This window comes from Pelobates fuscus, chromosome 3 (assembly GCF_036172605.1).
Source record: "Pelobates fuscus isolate aPelFus1 chromosome 3, aPelFus1.pri, whole genome shotgun sequence".
Taxonomy (NCBI): domain Eukaryota; kingdom Metazoa; phylum Chordata; class Amphibia; order Anura; family Pelobatidae; genus Pelobates; species Pelobates fuscus.
The window spans coordinates 94535590-94553770 of NC_086319.1; the positions used below are offsets into that span (position 1 = coordinate 94535590).

The window sequence follows — 18181 nt, forward strand, 5'->3', positions numbered from 1 at the left end:
GTAGCTATCCAGGGCTGGATGGCTTTGGACATATAACAAAGGAGTTCAACTACATGAATATTTGAGCGGCTGCAGAATTGTAGGCTTTGAGTGCTGGAGAGAGCTCTAGTTTTTGTCACACTCTTGTTTGACTGAAAGATTCATTATAACTTAAACACTATAATGATCTGTAGTAGGTATTGTGCATAATGTTACTTTAAAATGTTACTCATGCTAATTAAGTTTGAATGGATCGTTATCAACAGTATTTTATTTATTTTCTTCTTCTTTCAGGAAAGAGAATTGGGCTACCAGCAGAGTCCAACTGAAAATTTCTTGACACTGGAGGACTGCAAAGACTTGGCAACCTTGGATTCCTTCACAGATATCCTGGAGAGCAATCCACCATTATGTTCTAACTGGGAGCAATGGGATACGTATTGCGAGGACTTGACTAAGTATACAAAGCTGGCAAGTTGTGACATATGGGGAACCAAAGAAGTGGATTACCTTGGACTTGATGACTTCTCCAGTCCCTATCAGGATGAGGAGGTGATCAGCAAAACGCCTACTCTTGCTCAACTTAATAGTGAGGACTCACAGTCTGTTGCAGATTCTCTTTACTATACAGATGGCTTCTTGTGTCCCAAGGTTACCATTTTACCAGGAAAGAAAATTACGTCTGGGAGGGCCACTGCTCCAGTGTGTTCATCCAAGACCACCCATGTAGATGTGCCATTAGTTGAGTGCTTACAAAAGACTGCCAAGCCTGCAGCGAGCACCCAGATGGTAGCAAAGACTAATGTTTCATGTGAAGAGAAGGTCAACATTCATGGAGAGTGCAAAGACTATGTGAAAAAAGCCAAGGTAAAGATCAGTTCTGTACTTCCTAATCGGCCGTCCGCTACAGTTATTACAACTGATGCAGCCAAGGAAAATACATGTTTTTGTGGAGCTATGGCCAAGAAGCAGGAGAGGGCAAGCGGTGAGCCCTCTTTGGGTCGTAGGAGTTGTGCCATCCTGCCTTTCAAAGAGACTCAAAAACTTTTTTGCCCGCAACCAAGTGTGACCACAATTGGTGTTAGTGAGGAGAGTGTTGCTTTAGGTGCCTCTGTTTCTGATCCTTCACAAAAGAAAGAGGAGCACAACTACTCCCTTTTTGTCTGTGAGGAAGTTACTGAATCAGCAGTCAAGACCGAGAGCCCACAGCATGATGATGATGAGGAAGATGTGGAATTGGACGAAGAAGATCATGATGAAGGATTTGGTAGTGAGCATGAATTATCTGACAATGACGATGATGAGGAGGAAGAGGAGGAGGAGGAGGAGGAGGAAGAAGAAGACTATGAGGATGATAAGGATGATATTAGTGATACCTTTTCTGAACCAGGTATTTTATTAATCAAAATTCTTTTTTTACATTTTTTTTTATTATTATTAAATTGCCATTAACATACTAGAAGGAATAATGTTTACCTTAAATAAAATAATATTTAAATAGGTAATTTCCATCAAAATTATTTGGTTTCTTTATTTTATTTTCTCTTTCAATTTACCAGCAATTTTGTTATAGCTTTATAACAGTTTATGCATCTAAGAGACATTATTTAGTGGGTTTCAATTTGTAGTCTATGTAGCCTTTAAATTTAAAGTACGTGAGTGATCTGCTGAAGCCCGTAGCATTTTTATGTAGTTATTTTTGTGTACTAATCTAACTGTTATTTATATCTTTGATTTTAAGCTGTGCATTCACATTGAAAATTTACCATATCTTATCTTTGGTCAGTGCAGACATGAGTGAAGTTGCATTTTGGACGTACATTGTGCATCATTACTCCTTTACATAAAGGAGAAACATGCCATTAGAAATAATGTTTCCATATATTGTTGAGAATTAAAAGGACATTATAGTCACCAGAACAACTACTGTAGATGTTATTTTCTATGAAAATGTGTTCATTAATGCCTAAAAACACCTCTAGTGGCAGTCAATCAGTTTGTGTTTGTGCAATTTTACCATTGTACATCACTGTTAAAAATGCTGGCCTTTGTTTATTTAATTTTAAGGCTATGAGAATGATTCTGTGGAGGATCTGAAAGGTGTTACTGCTGTGTCCACAAGGAAAAGAGGAAAAAGACGGTACTTCTGGGAATACAGTGAACAGCTCATGCCTTCTCTTCAGGAAGGACTACTAAGACCCTCTGAGTGGAACAGAGATACTTTGCCGAGCAACATGTACCAGAAGAATGGCTTGCATCACGGTAGTTACTGTAGCTAAACCTATTGTTGGGATACACAAGTTGTTTGCATGTGCTAAATTTGTATCACATACAGTCGTTATTCATAACTATCTTTCCTTTTAGCTGTAAACTGTTGTCTGTAAATACTGTTATGTGTTATCTTTATATAAGTCAATACCTATAATGTTTTTTTGTTTTGTTTGTTTTTTAAGTACTTGCGAAACTCAAGTGCAGTATAAATCTGAAATGTTATCCAAAGTTTAAAGGAATCTTTGTTAATGCGGCACACTTCAACCAGCTTAGCTTTAGGAACTTAGGGGCAAGTATGGCTTTTTTTTGCCCTGACCACACACACAAAAAAAAAACAATTACCTATCCCTCTCATTTATATTAAATGAGAGGGATAGGTAAATTCAAGGAGTTAAGAATACTGAGGGTGATCAAACGTTCCGCAGACTAGGGGAAAGTTTGATTGGATGAGGTAGGAATGGAGGTGCCATTAGGATACCCTCTAGGCAATTAGCAATACAGGTAAGCGAGGAAAAGAGAGAGTCACTGGCAGATCAAACTGAGAAGGTGTGTAGTGAAGAAATGACACCTTGTGTAAAAAAAAAACTAAAAACTAAAATCTAAACAACTAAAATCTAAACATGTTATGTAAAGGTGAGACCAATTTTAATGGGCAATGCAATAACTACGGTGTGGGGCTGACCCATTCGGTAACGTAGGGAACACGAATGGCGTATTCACCGTCACCCTTAGTGGTGCACTCCCAAAATTGTAGAGGACTTAACATTCCGGAAAAAAGGTTGCACCTCCTGCGCAGTCTCAAACAACAACATGTGTCGGTGGCAACGCTCCAAGAAACGCACCTCAGACCAGATACAAACAAACTACTCAAAGATAAAACATATCCAATGAATTACTATAGTAACCACCCAACAGCACGTAAAGCAGGAACGGCAATCCTTCTGGCATCACACCTACAATTCAAGCTAACGGACACGCTATCGGATGCGGGAGGTAGGTTCCTCTTCGTCAAGGGTGAGAGAGCGCGGAAGGTATACCTTCGCTACGGTATACACACCCAACAGTGGCCAAGCCAGCTTCCTCAGGAGATCACTGACGAAGTTATCCTGATTCACGGAGGGCACCCTTGTACTGGGAGGCGATCTTAATATCCCACTGGATCCTAGGGTGGACACCTCCAGGGGCCATAGCAGTGTACCAACAGGGGCACTAAAGACAGTGCACAAAACCCTCAGAGACCTGAGGCTGGTGGATACGTGGAGAGCATTCAATCCAGAGGGAAGGGACTACACGTTCTACTCCACTGTCCATGACAGATACTCCAGAATTGATTATATCTTGGTGCAACAAGAGGGACTCATGTACGTACAGAAAACAGCTATCCTCACCACGACATGGTCGGACCACAGCGCGGCACAGGCAACCATGGCTTCACCCCTGTTCAGACTGACTAAAACGGCTTGGCGGCTAAACGACTCCTTGCTGGCGGACGCGAAGACGAAGGAGAAGATCGCAGAACACGTAAACCAGTACTTTGAGGAGAACAACACGCCCATGTCGATATGGGAAGCACATAAAAACGTGATCAGGGGCCACCTTATCCGCATGGCCACCCAACGCAAGAAGGAGGCCGGTCAGCAAATCAGGGAGCTAGCACAACAAATCTCAGATTTGGAAACGGCACACAAACTGGATCAACAAGAACAAACCTACAGGACCCTGATCGCGACCAGAAAGCAGCTGGCAGGGATTCTCGAGCGCAGACATGCAAGAACAATACAGCGTTCACGCGCTTTCTTCTATATACACGCCAACAAGGGAGGCAAACTCTTAGCACAGATGCTGAGAGGCACACAGGGCAGGGCACAGGTACACGCAATACGAACCACGCACAACCGGACCACACAATTTCCGGAAGAAATCGCAAATTTAAATTTAAAAGCTTTTACACTAAATTGTACAATACAATTGAGGACGAAGGAGATTTACCAAGGGCCGCAAAACAGAGAGACGTGGCAGAATACCTGAGGAATTTCCAACCGAAAGTCCTCACACCGGAAGAAGCAGAGGAACTCGAAGCTCCAATCACCGAAGGGGAAATCCGACTAGCACTGAAAGAAGCGAAAACAGGGAAAGCACCGGGTCCAGACGGCTTCCCGGTGGAATACCTTAAGAAATTCGAACACGCCCTCGTACCACACCTCACCAGAGCCCTGAACAGCCTGAGGGAAGGCACAGCCTTCCACAGGGAGACTCTGGCCGCAACAATAGCGGTGATCCCGAAACCGAGCAAGAACACCGAACAGGTCGGAAACTACGCCCAATCTCACTCCTCAATGCAGACGTCAAGCTGTTCTCGAAGGTCCTGGCTACAAGACTACAAAGACACATGGCTAGACTAGTACACCCAGACCAGACGGGCTTCATACCTGGCCGAGAGGCCAGGGACAACACCCTACGGTTATTTGCCATACAACACCTATCAAAGAAAATGGGAACGCAGCTACTACTGCTGTCGACAGACGCTGAAAAAGCCTTTGACAGAGTAGACTGGCACTTCATGACGGAGACACTACGCGCGACAGCCATTGGAAATGGCATGCTTACATGGATCACAGCACTCTACAGCCAACCGACTGCCAGGGTTCGAGTAAATGGGGGCACTCACAGACGGCTTCAACATCAAGAACAGCACGAGACAGGGTTGCCCGCTGTCACCCCTAGTGTTCGCCCTCACTCTGGAGCCGCTCCTAGACCGCATCAGGAAAAATGGAAGGATAATGGGCTTTAGACACAGAACACACAAACACAAAGTGCCTCCACTAGCCTCCACCACACAGTTAATGTCGGAATTCGAAACATATGGACGTTTGTCTGGACTCAAATTGAACTTAACGAAATGTGAAATCTTAAACGTCACCGTCCCTGAGGAAGAATGCGCTCAGATCAAAAGGCAATATCCTTTCCACTGGTGCCCAGACCGAATGAAATATCTCGGGCTGTGGGTCACACGAGAGGCAAAGGACATCTACGCCCAAAACCACATACCCCTACTGAAGACCATACTCGGGGACCTCAAACGATGGCATTACCCCCACATATCTTGGCTGGGGAGGATTGCAGTGATAAAAATGAATGTTTTACCTAGGCTACTCTACATATTTCACACAGCCCCACAGCTGATGCCACAGTCATTTTTCAGGACACTCAAAACAGCAATCACACAATATATTTGGAGAGGGGAGAAGGCCCACATAGGCTTTGATAAGCTCTGCCTACCAAGAAGCTGGGGAGGATTAGCCCTACCCGACATTAGAAAATATCACCAGGCCACGGTACTGCAGAGACTCAAGGAACTTCACACGGACACACCCGACAGAAGATGGGTAACGCTCTGGAGGGAATCCACCGAGAAAAGACTGCACACACTGATTTAGCACAGAGAGGCAGACGCACACATAATATTGGGAGAGGACTCCCCACTCACACACACCCTGAGACACTGGAACGTGTTGAGGAAAGGACAACAGATCTCACCCAAACCCAGCCCGCTGATACCGATCACGTACAACCCCAACCTAGGAGACAGCCTCCCGCCGATGGAGCACCGAGACGGATACATACCTATATATGCGACTCTAAGCAACACGGGAGTGAAACCACTGCGAGACATACTGGAAGAGAGACCACACACACTAATGCACCAATTCCATTACGCCCAACTGACTCACTACTACCACAATCTACCACATAGAGCCAAAATACACAGGGACCTCACGTGGTTCGAGAACCTATGCACTCAGCCAACAGAGACTGAAGGGAGGGTCTCCATGATATATCAAAGCATACTGACAGGACATAGAACAGAAAACACCCTATACAAAAGGCAGTGGGAGGAATGGACGGGGGAATCCTTTGCGGACACCCAGTGGGAAAAGATCCTAACACTGCAACACAAAAGCTCCGCTAGCTCCCACTACCAGGAGGTAAACTATAAGCTTCTCACGCACTGGTATCGCACTCCCTCCCTGATAAACCGCTACGCACCAACTATTCCGAACATCTGCTGGAGATGCGGAGACGGCCCCGGAACCCTGAAACACATCTGGTGGGATTGCGATAAAATTAAACCATACTGGGAGAACATTGAACAGGAAATAGGACGCATCCTAGGAGAACCTACAGACCTGACAATGGGAGCGGCCCTCATACACCACACGGAACGACCCATGCCTTCTTACAAAAAGTCAATCCTGAGACACCTGCTAAATGCGGCTAAATCCCTAATCCCACTGCACTGGAGGGAAGAACATTATACCCACAATAGAACAATGGAAGAATAAAGTAGAAGACCTAAGAAGGGCAGAAGCCAAAATAGCAGAAACAATGGGCAAGGAGGAAAAACACAGAATTATGGACACCCTGGATATTATACATCGCTTAAGACATGACACAGTAAGAGTGCACCCAACCGGGAGAGCCGGAATGAGCACAGGAGGGGGCTAGGACGCGCCACGGGGAGGGATAGACACCCTCCCCCCCACCCCTCCTCCCTATCCCCAAGGAGAGAAGGCCTCCACACACACATAACATGAAGGAATGAGGAGAACAGGGAGACACTTACACTAGAAGCTGATATGAATCACGAACAGAACAGAGAGACACGAACTCCAAAATGGAGGACACATAACAAACATAGCAACCATGGAGCACACAAAGAAGCAACACGCACAAGAAACACATGCTGAGCGACCACAGACATAATAGCAAACAAACTAAAAATCAAAAACGAGACAACATAACTCTATATGTACATGTATGAATCTAGGCACATGACAAAGAAGAAAATAAAGAAAGAAAATAAAAAGCTTTCACTACATAACGTCACAGGACAAGGGAAAAGGCTAAGTAGTAAGGAGACATGAAACAAACGTTAAGATATGCCGATGGAACAGACATGACATCTTCTGATAGGACTGCGGGCACGCAACGAAATGAGAAATCAAGCCCACACATACTAACACTACCATAAACAGACAAACACCAACATCTGACTGAATTACTCTGACACACAAACAGCAACAGAGGGACTGAATAGAGACTGGAAAGCCTCCCGCCCCAACGCCCATGATCAGGTTAACGCCTTGGTAAACAGGAAGAATTGGTGAATTCAAAAACCATAGCTGTAACTCAAGAAATGATAAGGGACCTGCGTGTCCGGCAATATTGTGGGCCTGCTAGCCCGAGAGCATACCCACACGTCATGCTACCTACGCTACTGAATGGTGCCCATGCTATTGTAGATCGTGATATGTCTCTTGGGACCTGCTGACACAAATAAAACATTTAAAAAAAAAAATAAAAAATAACTACGGTGTACCATTGACTTCCAGGTAGAGAAAAGTACCTTAAAAAGTAGGGTCGTTTAAAGGTTAGGTTTTGAAAATCTTTAGTTTGGAAAGTGGGAAGAAATCCAGTTGAAGTCAGAAGAGAGGTAGTTTATTACATGTTCAAGAAGGGTGTGCGCAAGAATGGGGAGAAGGACTATATATGATGTCATTGGCATACACTGTAATCAAAGTTAACTAGTTAGTTTACCAAAATAGTCAATATAGAGGGAAAATGAAAGGGAAAATGAAAGGGGGCAAGATCAAAGCCTTAAGTCACTGTCTGGGACATGTCAAAAGGAGGAGGGTGTTTTCAGATGCTGACAGATTTTGGGAGAAAGCAAATGAGAATTAAGAGAGGGCAGTTTATGAAAATCAAGGCTGTGAAGGGTTTGGAGAAGGAAAGTATGATCATCAAAAAAGAGGTCTTCAAGAATTAGGTCAGCATAGTGGCCTTTTAGATTTTGCTTTGATTCAATCATTTATGTTATTAGTTATAGAGTAGTTTTCAGTAGAATACAGGAAGCGGAAACCATATTAATGAGAATCAAGGAGAAAAAGTTGTGAAAAATAAGTCATTCAGAAAGCTTTGAGATAAAGAGGGTGGGTATATGGGAGAAGCTGGGTCAAGAAATTATTTTTTTATACAATAGGAAAGAGGATGGGATGTCTAGTGGAAGAGGTATAAAGTTATGCTTTAAAGCGAGCACAAAGCAGTATAATGTCTCTCCAGGTTGAGAAGAAAAGAAGTGAAGTGGGAAGAACAGTCGGGTGAAGCTGCTTAATTGCTATTTGCAATTAATAACTTAAAGGTAATAGCCTATGCCTTTGGAACTTCAGATATTGTGGACTACATTTCCCAAGATGCGTTGCCAGCGTTGTGGCTGTAAGAGCATTATAGTAGATGTAGTCCACAACATCTAGAGTGCTGAAGATTGCCTATGCTATTAGTTATTCTAATGTAAAGACCAACATTTATTATGAAATACAAATTAAGGGAACAGCATGCACACAAAAAAAAAAAACTTTCTCAAAAGTAGTGGATTTTGTCACCCTATATCTCTGCACACAGGAGCATGAAGCATGTGTTCAATATAAACCCTTTTTTTTTTTTTTTTATGATCAGAATAAAAGAAAGTGATGCAACATGCTTAGATGTTAACATTACTTAGTTGTTGTCTTTTTGGTTTTTAACAGGAAAATACACAGCTAAGAAATCTCGCAGGACTGACGTTGAGGATCTAACCCCTAACCCTAGAAAGCTATTACAGATAGGAGGAGAACTGCGCAAACTTAACAAGGTGATAAGTGACCTGACACCGGTATCTGAACTTCCACTTACAGCCAGGCCCCGCTCTCGTAAAGAGAAAAACAAGCTGGCTTCCAGGTAACTAGCACACTCTTTGCTGTGGTGGAATGCTTTTACACCACCACCTTAGCATTTCTGCTACTACAGTAATGCTATGGATCTAGTTTCCAATCTGATGAAATTTCAAGGGAACATTAGGGTTTAAAATAATAAAAACCACAGCAGCTTTTTTGTAATCTTATGATTTTCTCTCTTATCTTTCTCTCTTTTTTGATTACCTTCCTCATATTGTAAAAAAACGCAGAACAGTGGTACCTAATCTCTGCTCCATTTGTCTAGTAGTATGCTTTTATTTTGTTAATTTGTACTGCTGCCTGTACGGAGAACATAATTTAAAAAACCAAACAAACAAAAAAAACATATATATATATATATTAGTAGAAGGGGGAAAAAAAACATGATCAAATTCAAATTTGCGAAGTATGGGCATTTTGCCTTGATTTCTGGTTAAACCATATGCTCTGTTGTATTACAACTTAGATTTAAAAGGAGCTGATTTCCACCTGCTCCTAATTAATAAACATCCTTTCTCATTAAAACTACAAAGTACAGAATTATAGTTTGCTAGTTTTCAGTCAGTTTAACCTGATCACACCTTAAAGGAAGACCTTGTAATTTAAATGTGTTTGTAGAATTACTAGAAAATGGATAGATTTTTAAATCAATCTACTTTAAAAGTAAGGTCCCTGCTGTTGCTGACTGTGGTATTCATCTGACAAGCACGTACATTGCTAAAAGAATATAGGAAAGGAATGCCTAGCGTGACATCTATTGGCTGCCATTAAAATTAGCATGTCATCATTGGGAGTGAGGTGTTTGCTTGGAGAAGTGTTTTCATCAGGGGCACTGGGAGCTCTGTATTGTGGTGGTGGCAGCAGCGTAGAGACCGTTTTAACCGAAGAGCTCTTAAGGCAATTAGATATATACAAGGTCATTTATACTAATATGAGAATTGTTGGGAATTCAAAATGAATTTAAAATTTAGGCCAAAAAGCCAAGCGGGAGAAATTCTCAGAGTCAGTCATTCTTTCAGTTTAGTTATTTTGCCATTTAATTTGGAATTCACATTAAATTCCTAACAATTCTCACTTTCATGAATAACTTGATAATGTATGTTTATCGTGAATGGCATATTAATTTATTTAGGAACTGTTGTCTTTATAAGGTCAATTATGACAGGTTTACTTCTTAGCGGACGTGCCTTTTTATTATTTTTTTAAAATGTATTTTTTTTTTTTTAATTCTTTTTTTTTTTTTTTAATCCGCATAAAATATTAGTACAGGAGTGCAACATTTTGTTCCACAGAAATTTTAACAGCCAATGTGGTAATAACAGTTAATTTCGTAGCATATTTTTTAAATGAAAACAGCAGGTGTGGCGACATACCCGGGGTGGGTGTGTTGGTAACAAGTTAGATGGTTGTTGCGACTACCCCTGGGATACTCCAAGTGTGTGATTGTGTGATTGCTAGTTGGTTCCATTTTTGTAGTTATGTGTGACTTGTGAGCGTAATTGCGTGTGTGTCAGGTTTGGTCAGGTGGATGCGTGTGGAGGCCCATATGTGCACTGTCATGGAGTATATGATATGAACAAGCACTTTGGAATGTCAGGTTTGAGTGGTACTCCTATGTGTGCGGTATATGCCGTGGCTTCCGCACACATAGAGCCTCCTTCTCAATGTGAAATGGGGGGATGTTTGTTCTCCCCATATAGATACTTCCACAACTTTTCATTACGAATAGGGGTTTTTATGCTTTGAATTATAGTGAGTTGAAATCTGAATGGCAAAATTTAGGTTAGAGGGCCACTGTAGTCACCAGAACAACTACAGCTTATTGCATTTGTCCTGGTGAGTATCATCATTTACTTCAGGCTTTCTGCTGTAAACACTGTCTTGTCAGAGAAAATGCAGTGTTTACATTACAGCCTAATAACTCCACTGGCCATGCCTCAGATGGCTGCAAGAGGTGCTTCCTGAGAACAGTGCTGCACGATGAGCAACACTGCAATTCAGTGTCTCCACCCTCCAAACTTTCTCCATAGAGATGCATTGATTCAATTCATCTCTATGAGGAGATCTCGATTGGCCAGGGCTGTGTTTGACTTGTGCTGGCTCTGTCCTTCATCTGCCTCCTTCATTCTCAGCCAATCCTTTGGGGAAGCATTGTGATTGGCTCAGGACACCACATCTGGTGATGTCGGCAGACAGGAGGCAGACCAGAGCCAGCCGCTGCAGATGTGAGTAAAATTTTACTACATTTAGGGAGGCAAGAAGGGTCAAGAGGGGCTAGACGATGGTTTTAACACTATAGGGTCAGGAATACATGATTGTGTTCCTTTAATATAGCCAAATTGCTTATTTTCTTTCCCCTTTAATTAGCATTTTTAAAAAATGGTGATATTTGAATTTCCATTCACTACAATTTACAGTTTACATACTACTCTGTACGATTTTTGTTTTTTTTTTTCAAGTGAAGTATTCTACTATGAATTGCATGTCTCACATTTTCCCCCCATATTTTTTCTTATGTAGGGCTTGTCGTCTGAAGAAGAAGGCTCAATACGAAGCAAACAAAGTAAAGCTATGGGGGCTAAATACTGAATACGGTGAGTGATGTATTTGTGGTATCCATACTTTTTCTTTCTTTCTTTTTTTTTTTTTAAATGCATTTATTTGTATGAAAAGAGATATCTAGCATTCTCAAATATTTATATTTATTGACAAATTGGCAAATCTGTTAGCACAATACATGGATTAAATTTCATACATGCTTTTTCAAAATCAGATAAGTAATTTTGGTCATGAAAGTTGAATTTTTAATAAAACTATTTTGGCACCATGACCAAATGTTTTCTTGATTTTGCAAATGAAAAATACAAACACCCTGCAGTGAACATATTTACACTCAACCTATTTCTGGAAATTGCAAAACACACATTTTGTATTTATATGTGTTACCTTATCTACTTGCTGACTTTAACTGTTAAAATATAATAGACTTAACAGAACACTATAGGGTCAGGAACACAAACATGTATTCCTGGCCTTGTAGTGTTAAAATCACTATTTAGCCCCCTAACTATAGTTTAATCTTACCTTTATTCCAGTCTGCCTCTGATCTGTCTGCTTGGCTGATATAATCTGAAGTTTGTGATTGGCTCACATTGTGATTGGCTCAAATCACCACTTCTGATTATGTCAGCTATAGTGTTAACACTGACTTTTCTCTTAAAAAACAGTGTTCATTGCAAAAATGGACTGATTCTACTCACCAGAACAAATGCAATAAGCTGTAGTCGTTCTGGTGACTATAGTGTCCCTTTAATAGGTGACGGACACAGTACAAGTATACCTTCTTTGTTATACATACAGTAGTCCTATACTATTCAAGTATAAAGTAACAGTGCAGAAGCCATTTGATGGAAGGTAGATGGATGCAGACATCTCCAAGAACTTCAGACCGGTACAAATTTAATCTGTCAGTTTATAAGGAACTATATACTCTATAGGAAAAATACGTTTTTTTTTTTATTGCGGTGGGAAATGGAAATTATATAACAGCAAGTAGAATGGAGGACATATAGGGTGGAAGCAGCAGGAATGAGTGTAATGCTGTAGTAGTGTCAGAGGTTTCCAAATACATGGTTATAAACCAGACAAAACAAGTAGAGAGTATGTCATTACAATTTGTTATATCATTTTCTTTCTTCTCCAATGCAACTGTTACCTACCATTGTCATATGTTAAAGCAGCTAATTAGATAATTGTCAGATTCAGAGTTTTTTTTTTTTTTTTTTTTAAATGACATTTTTTATTTGCAGTGCCGATATATAAAAGATCCTTTGTTTTTTTTATGCAGACAACTTGCTATTTGTGATCAATTCAATTAAGCAAGAGATCATGACACGAATACAGATTCCTTGGGAAGAGTGGTCAGCCAGCATGGAGCAGAAATTAGATATGTTGATTAAAGATACACTTGGTATGTTTCCATGTATTCTCCTCTCTTGTAATGTATCTGACAAAGTTTTGTGCAATAAATAATTGAAAGAATGGGGGGTGGGGAGGTATATTGTTTGTGTGTGTGTGTGTGTGTGTGTTTTTATGTAGATATATTTATATAGTAAACTGGGCTGTGCTTTAGAGCTGCGGATCATGTATGTTTAGCCCACTTTTTGTCTCTCTCTCTCTGGAGGAGTGAAAAATTATATAAGCAACCCAAAAGTGTTCTAGACTGCTGTATTGGCAGCTCTGGTGGGTTATCATGGGTTGATCAAGTTAATTACTACAGGTATGTAATAGTGATTTGGACTCAATGGAGACAGTTGAGAGGGTGTGTGAGAGCAATTTTTTGGTACAATGTAACATGTGAACATATGCATATCCTCTATCTGAGATACAAAATTCTGGGGATTCCAGAAAGTGGTCCCAATGGAACCACTGCGTGGATATCGGTGCATCCAGATCCACCCACTACATAATAGAAGGTGGTACAACTTCTGATTGCTAATGCCAAATTGACTAATATTTTAGCAATGGTTCGTGTGTTTTTTTGTTTTTTTGAGATTATAATTTAGGTGGAGTAGACAAACTTGTTTCTTTAGTAGAATTTGTAATTATTTATTTTCTTTTCATATAGTGTCGCCAGTTGCTTGCAAGACGTCAGAATTTGTAAACCAAGTTTTGGAGAAAACGTCTGAAGGAAATCCAACTGGTGGACTAGTTGGGCTGCGCATACCCACTTCCAAGGTGTGATGACCCTTCATAACAAGTGGCATCCTCTAACATCTTCTGTATCTACAGTGTAAATTTCACTTAGTTTTTGCATGTATATCCAGTTGCTAGGGTTCCTTTTTTTTCTTTCTTGTAAACAGGCTTTGTAGTTTTCAGAAATTAAGCAAAAAGAAACCTGTAAATAGAGGACTCAATGCATGAAAATGTTTCATAACAATTCCTGGTTATTGGTGAATTTGAGTTTATTTAGTAAGACTATCAGTAATTCTATGCTTGCCATAGAGTTTCTGTATATTGAAGCTAAATGTGCAAAAGAAATAGGCAAAACAAAAAAGTGTCTTGTAATGTCTGTGTTTTGTTTAAGAATCAGACACTGATTTCTTTTAGATTTGTTTAGTTTTTGAGCTAATGCCCAAATTAGCCAGTGGATGCTTAGAGCACAAATTAGTGTGATAAAGCCACACAACAGATTACATTTTCTCGTCTCTCCACAAAAGGCACCCTTTTTGGTTTAGTTTTGTGCTAGTGGACTGAATGTCATTTAATCTATTTAAAAAAAAAAAATCTGTTGCCACAGCAAGCACTGAGGGTACCACTCGTGGTGTAAAATCTTGCGATTTCTAGAAATGTTTGTCGCAAGTACAAATATGATGACTTATCTTTGTGCCTTGTAATTTGCAGAGTTGGAAACCCTTCTAAAGCTTAAGCCGTTAAAAATTGGTTTTGTATGCTTTTAAAACGTAGAACAAAAATACAAAAAAATAATTTTAAAATACAATCGTAGTGTAGTGAGCTCAAATATGTAGTATAGTAAGTAAATATGAGGTTAATGAAAATGTTCAAACACCTTGTGACATTTTTTTTTTTCTCTTCTCCAGTTGTATATAGGAATATGTTTGAAAATGTAGATACGTGCCACAGAGTCTGTGAATTGTATAGATAAAAAAAAAAAAGTTTAAAAAAAATTATTATTTTTTTTAAACACACACATGGTGGCTCTTGAACTTTTAAAGCCGCAAGGTCTTCTTCTATATTTTTCATTTATTTATTTTACTTTATTTTGAACTTTTTTTCCCCTTCGGTACTTTTTAGCCGAGAATGAAACTGGGGAAAAAAAAGATGACAAATTTGCACATTATTTTTTATTTGTATTTTTTTTTGTTTTGTACCAAAGACAAACACATTGAGGTGGCAGACTGCCAGTCAAAGAAAAGATTTGCACAGCTTATAACATACTGTAATGAATGTAAACAATTATATACATATAAATATATATATATATATATATTAACCTCAAGGTCAGCAGAATTCTAGAGAGGAATACTGAACTGTGAATATTTTTTTTTTTTTTTTATTTAGTAGTGGTCCAATTTTAGAAGCATGTATACTTATATGTGGATGGTGCATTCACAATATTGTGTGTAAGAGATGTAATTTCCCTCTGTAGGTAATTTATCTGTAGATGTATATTTGTGTCATCATTATGTGTGAGGAGATATAATCTCTTCATGCATTCCTATAGATAAAACATTTTTTTGTATTCTATGTATAATATTGATTTTCAGATATTTGGAAAATAGGTTGAGCTGCTAGATTTCAATAATATAATTGAATTAACTTCCAGAATCTGATTTATTCCCATTTAGACCAGGAGGTGTATAAACGTGATGTTTTGGTTATGAAAAAAAAAGGAAGATACAAATATATATAAAATATCTATATTTTTGCTACTGTAACATGCACCTGGAGATATTGAGCAAGTGAGAGTGCTATAGAAATTCCAATACTTAATTTGCCAATATTTTTTTTTTTTTTTCTTGATCACAAAAAGCATGGTTCAATTTAAAAGTTAAAATAATTTAGAATGTTAAAGCAAAAGAAAAAAAAAAGGAAAAATAGGGGGGGAAAAAAAGAAAAAAAAAACTGAAAAAACAAAAAAGATAGATTTTATATTTTTGTACCAGTTCTGCAAGAATTGCTTCTTCAAATGTTAGCAACTTGATTTTTATTTTTGTGTTTTGTTAATAGAGGTGAATTTTGTTTTATCCTGCATTTAGTAATTCTAGGTTTGACTTCTATTCTGTTTGAGAGGAAGACATTCAAGCAAAGCTGCTTAAGTGGTTATTTCTTTAAAACCATGCAAAACATTGTGTTGTCATTTATAGGCTTTAATAAATGGCATATTTCATGGTTTTGGAATGTAGATCCTCATGGGTAATATATGGTCTGTTTCTTTTGAAGTTGGGTATACAAATATACAGGATTGCACTTGCCTACATATCTATGAATATATAATAATTTATTTGTGTGTGTAGGCAATCCTGTATATTTGTATACCCCCAAAAAATATATATTATTTTTTTATTTATTTAAGTTATGTTGTTTCCCCATTTTGACCAAAAGTAGCTTGTGAGTGTTCCAGAGCAGTATAAATATGTATCTTTTTTTTTTTTTTTTGCTTAAGAAGGTACGTAAGTAATGCCAAAAAGACAGATTGTTGACCTTTTGTAGTGCCTTACTCTTTAATAAAAAATAATTTATTTAGTGAGTGCTTTGTAAAGTCTACATTGATCCATCGTTCAGGTATACCTAATGCATATGGTTTCCATAATGGCTTTCTTTAAATTTACTTGTTTTTCTGATTTGTGACATATTTCTTCATGTTGGATCATCCGAAAATATCACCTAAGAATGGAAATAAAGGCAAATGTGTAGTGTACTATGCACTAGTGTTGTACTATAACAAAGAGTGAGATGTTCAAATTGGCAAGTTAAATTTGACTTGCAGAACATTGTTTTTTAAAGCATACAATCCTATGCCATGAGACTTTACCTGTTCTGTATAGTTCTTATTACCCTCACCACTTTCTTTCCAATGCATTTTGTTGTCCTTAAAAGGATGCTTTAATCACCATAAACACTACTGTACACTGTAGGTTGAGTCCTCTGGTGTCTTCCCCCAGAGAGAAGTCTTAAGCATTTGTGAGTGGTTTTACACTTACTTGGGTCCTCCGGGATGCCTGTGGCCTGTTCATTTCTTCAGCTATATCTAGAGTGGACGTTCCCATTCGACTTTGAAGTATATCTATTTTGTCTCTGTTTGGGCAGAATCCATTTGCAAAGGATTTGAATAAATTCCATCCAAAGATGGGCAAAATGTATGTTACTAATGCAGAAGTAGGTACTTCAGATTTAGTCATATCTGAAGAGAGACCTGACTGCGGACACCCAAGGTGTCCAAGTGAGTTTGCAAACCTACTGAAATTCAGAAATGATTTGACTACTTACTGTGGGACGGTGCAACCTCCTGTAGTGCATATGGTGTTTAGAGTGCCTCCTTAATATTTTATCTCTATTATGAGGTATACATTTTTTTTATATATATTTTGCCATATTAAACATCACAGGTTTAACCTTATATCTTTTTTTTCTAAATGCAGGATAAATGTTTTCTATGTTGTAGTGGTGCTGAATAGGGTACAGAAAGAGGTTATTTGTATGTTAATGTCCTTGCCATCAGTCCCTTTCATATTGGGGGAACACTCAAGGACTGCACCTTTAGTCAGTGTTATGTTGTGATTGAAAGTAAATGATTTTAAACTTTTCTGTAGTCTGGTGCAGGAATATGGGCTCGCCACTTATCTTATAGATTTTTCTGTATACAGATCGTTGGATTTCTTAGACGTGTAGTGAATCTAACTGATAATTCTCAATATCTTTGTTTCGCATTAATGGCAGGTACAGTGCAGTGTCCATGTAATCACTTGCATGAGCCACTGAGAATCCCAGCCAAAGCCCCAGGTTCTTACGATACAAGAACATGTATTCTATATTATCTAAGCCTTTGGCCCAAAATCTGAAGATTTATTCGTCAGACTAGTCTTCAGTTGCTGCTACATTAACTGCTCAAATGCGTCATTTTTTTGCGAGGTGCTTCTTCACTTTTTGCACTCTTAATAAAAGGCCAGATCCTTTGTTAATGACATTTCTTTTGTATTATGGTGGAGATGATTAGTGTGAGATGGCAGGAGTTTCGGAGTGCCTTATTGACAACTGGTGTTGTTTCCCAGTCTCTTCCTCAAAGCTTTTTTTTGTTTGTTTGTTTTTTGAGAAATGAAAGTTTTGGGAGTACTGTATAAATATTTTACTCTCTCTAATATATGTCTCAATATCTTCTGCCGCAATGGTGTTCACTCGGCATTTTAAGGTCCTTCCGAAGAGAAATAGTTTTAAGTTATTGGCATCAACTGATAAGGTTTGTCCGTGCACAATTATGCCAAATAATTACCACTTTACTACTCTGCAAGAGGGTCCTTCCATGTACTGTATGTTTCAACCCTTTACTACTGTAATAATAAAACTTTCAACAATAGACTGTAACTTATATACATCCCAACTTCCAGCAAAATCTCAACTCTGTAATTGCATTTGCTTTAAAT

General features: G+C 39.0%; 1 protein-coding gene across 1 annotated transcript in view; it reads left to right on the forward strand.

Annotated features, from left to right (window-relative positions):
- CREBRF (CREB3 regulatory factor) overlaps positions 1–15635 on the forward strand; it is a 43555-nt gene extending 27920 nt beyond the window's left edge. Inside the window, exons 4-9 of the mRNA XM_063445231.1 lie at positions 274–1369; positions 2047–2241; positions 8835–9024; positions 11541–11614; positions 12868–12990; positions 13648–15635. Of these exons, the coding sequence (XP_063301301.1) occupies positions 274–1369; positions 2047–2241; positions 8835–9024; positions 11541–11614; positions 12868–12990; positions 13648–13763 (1794 nt within the window). The 3' untranslated portion in view covers positions 13764–15635. The remainder of the gene's footprint in view (positions 1–273; positions 1370–2046; positions 2242–8834; positions 9025–11540; positions 11615–12867; positions 12991–13647) is intronic.
- The last annotated feature ends 2546 nt before the right edge of the window (positions 15636–18181 follow it).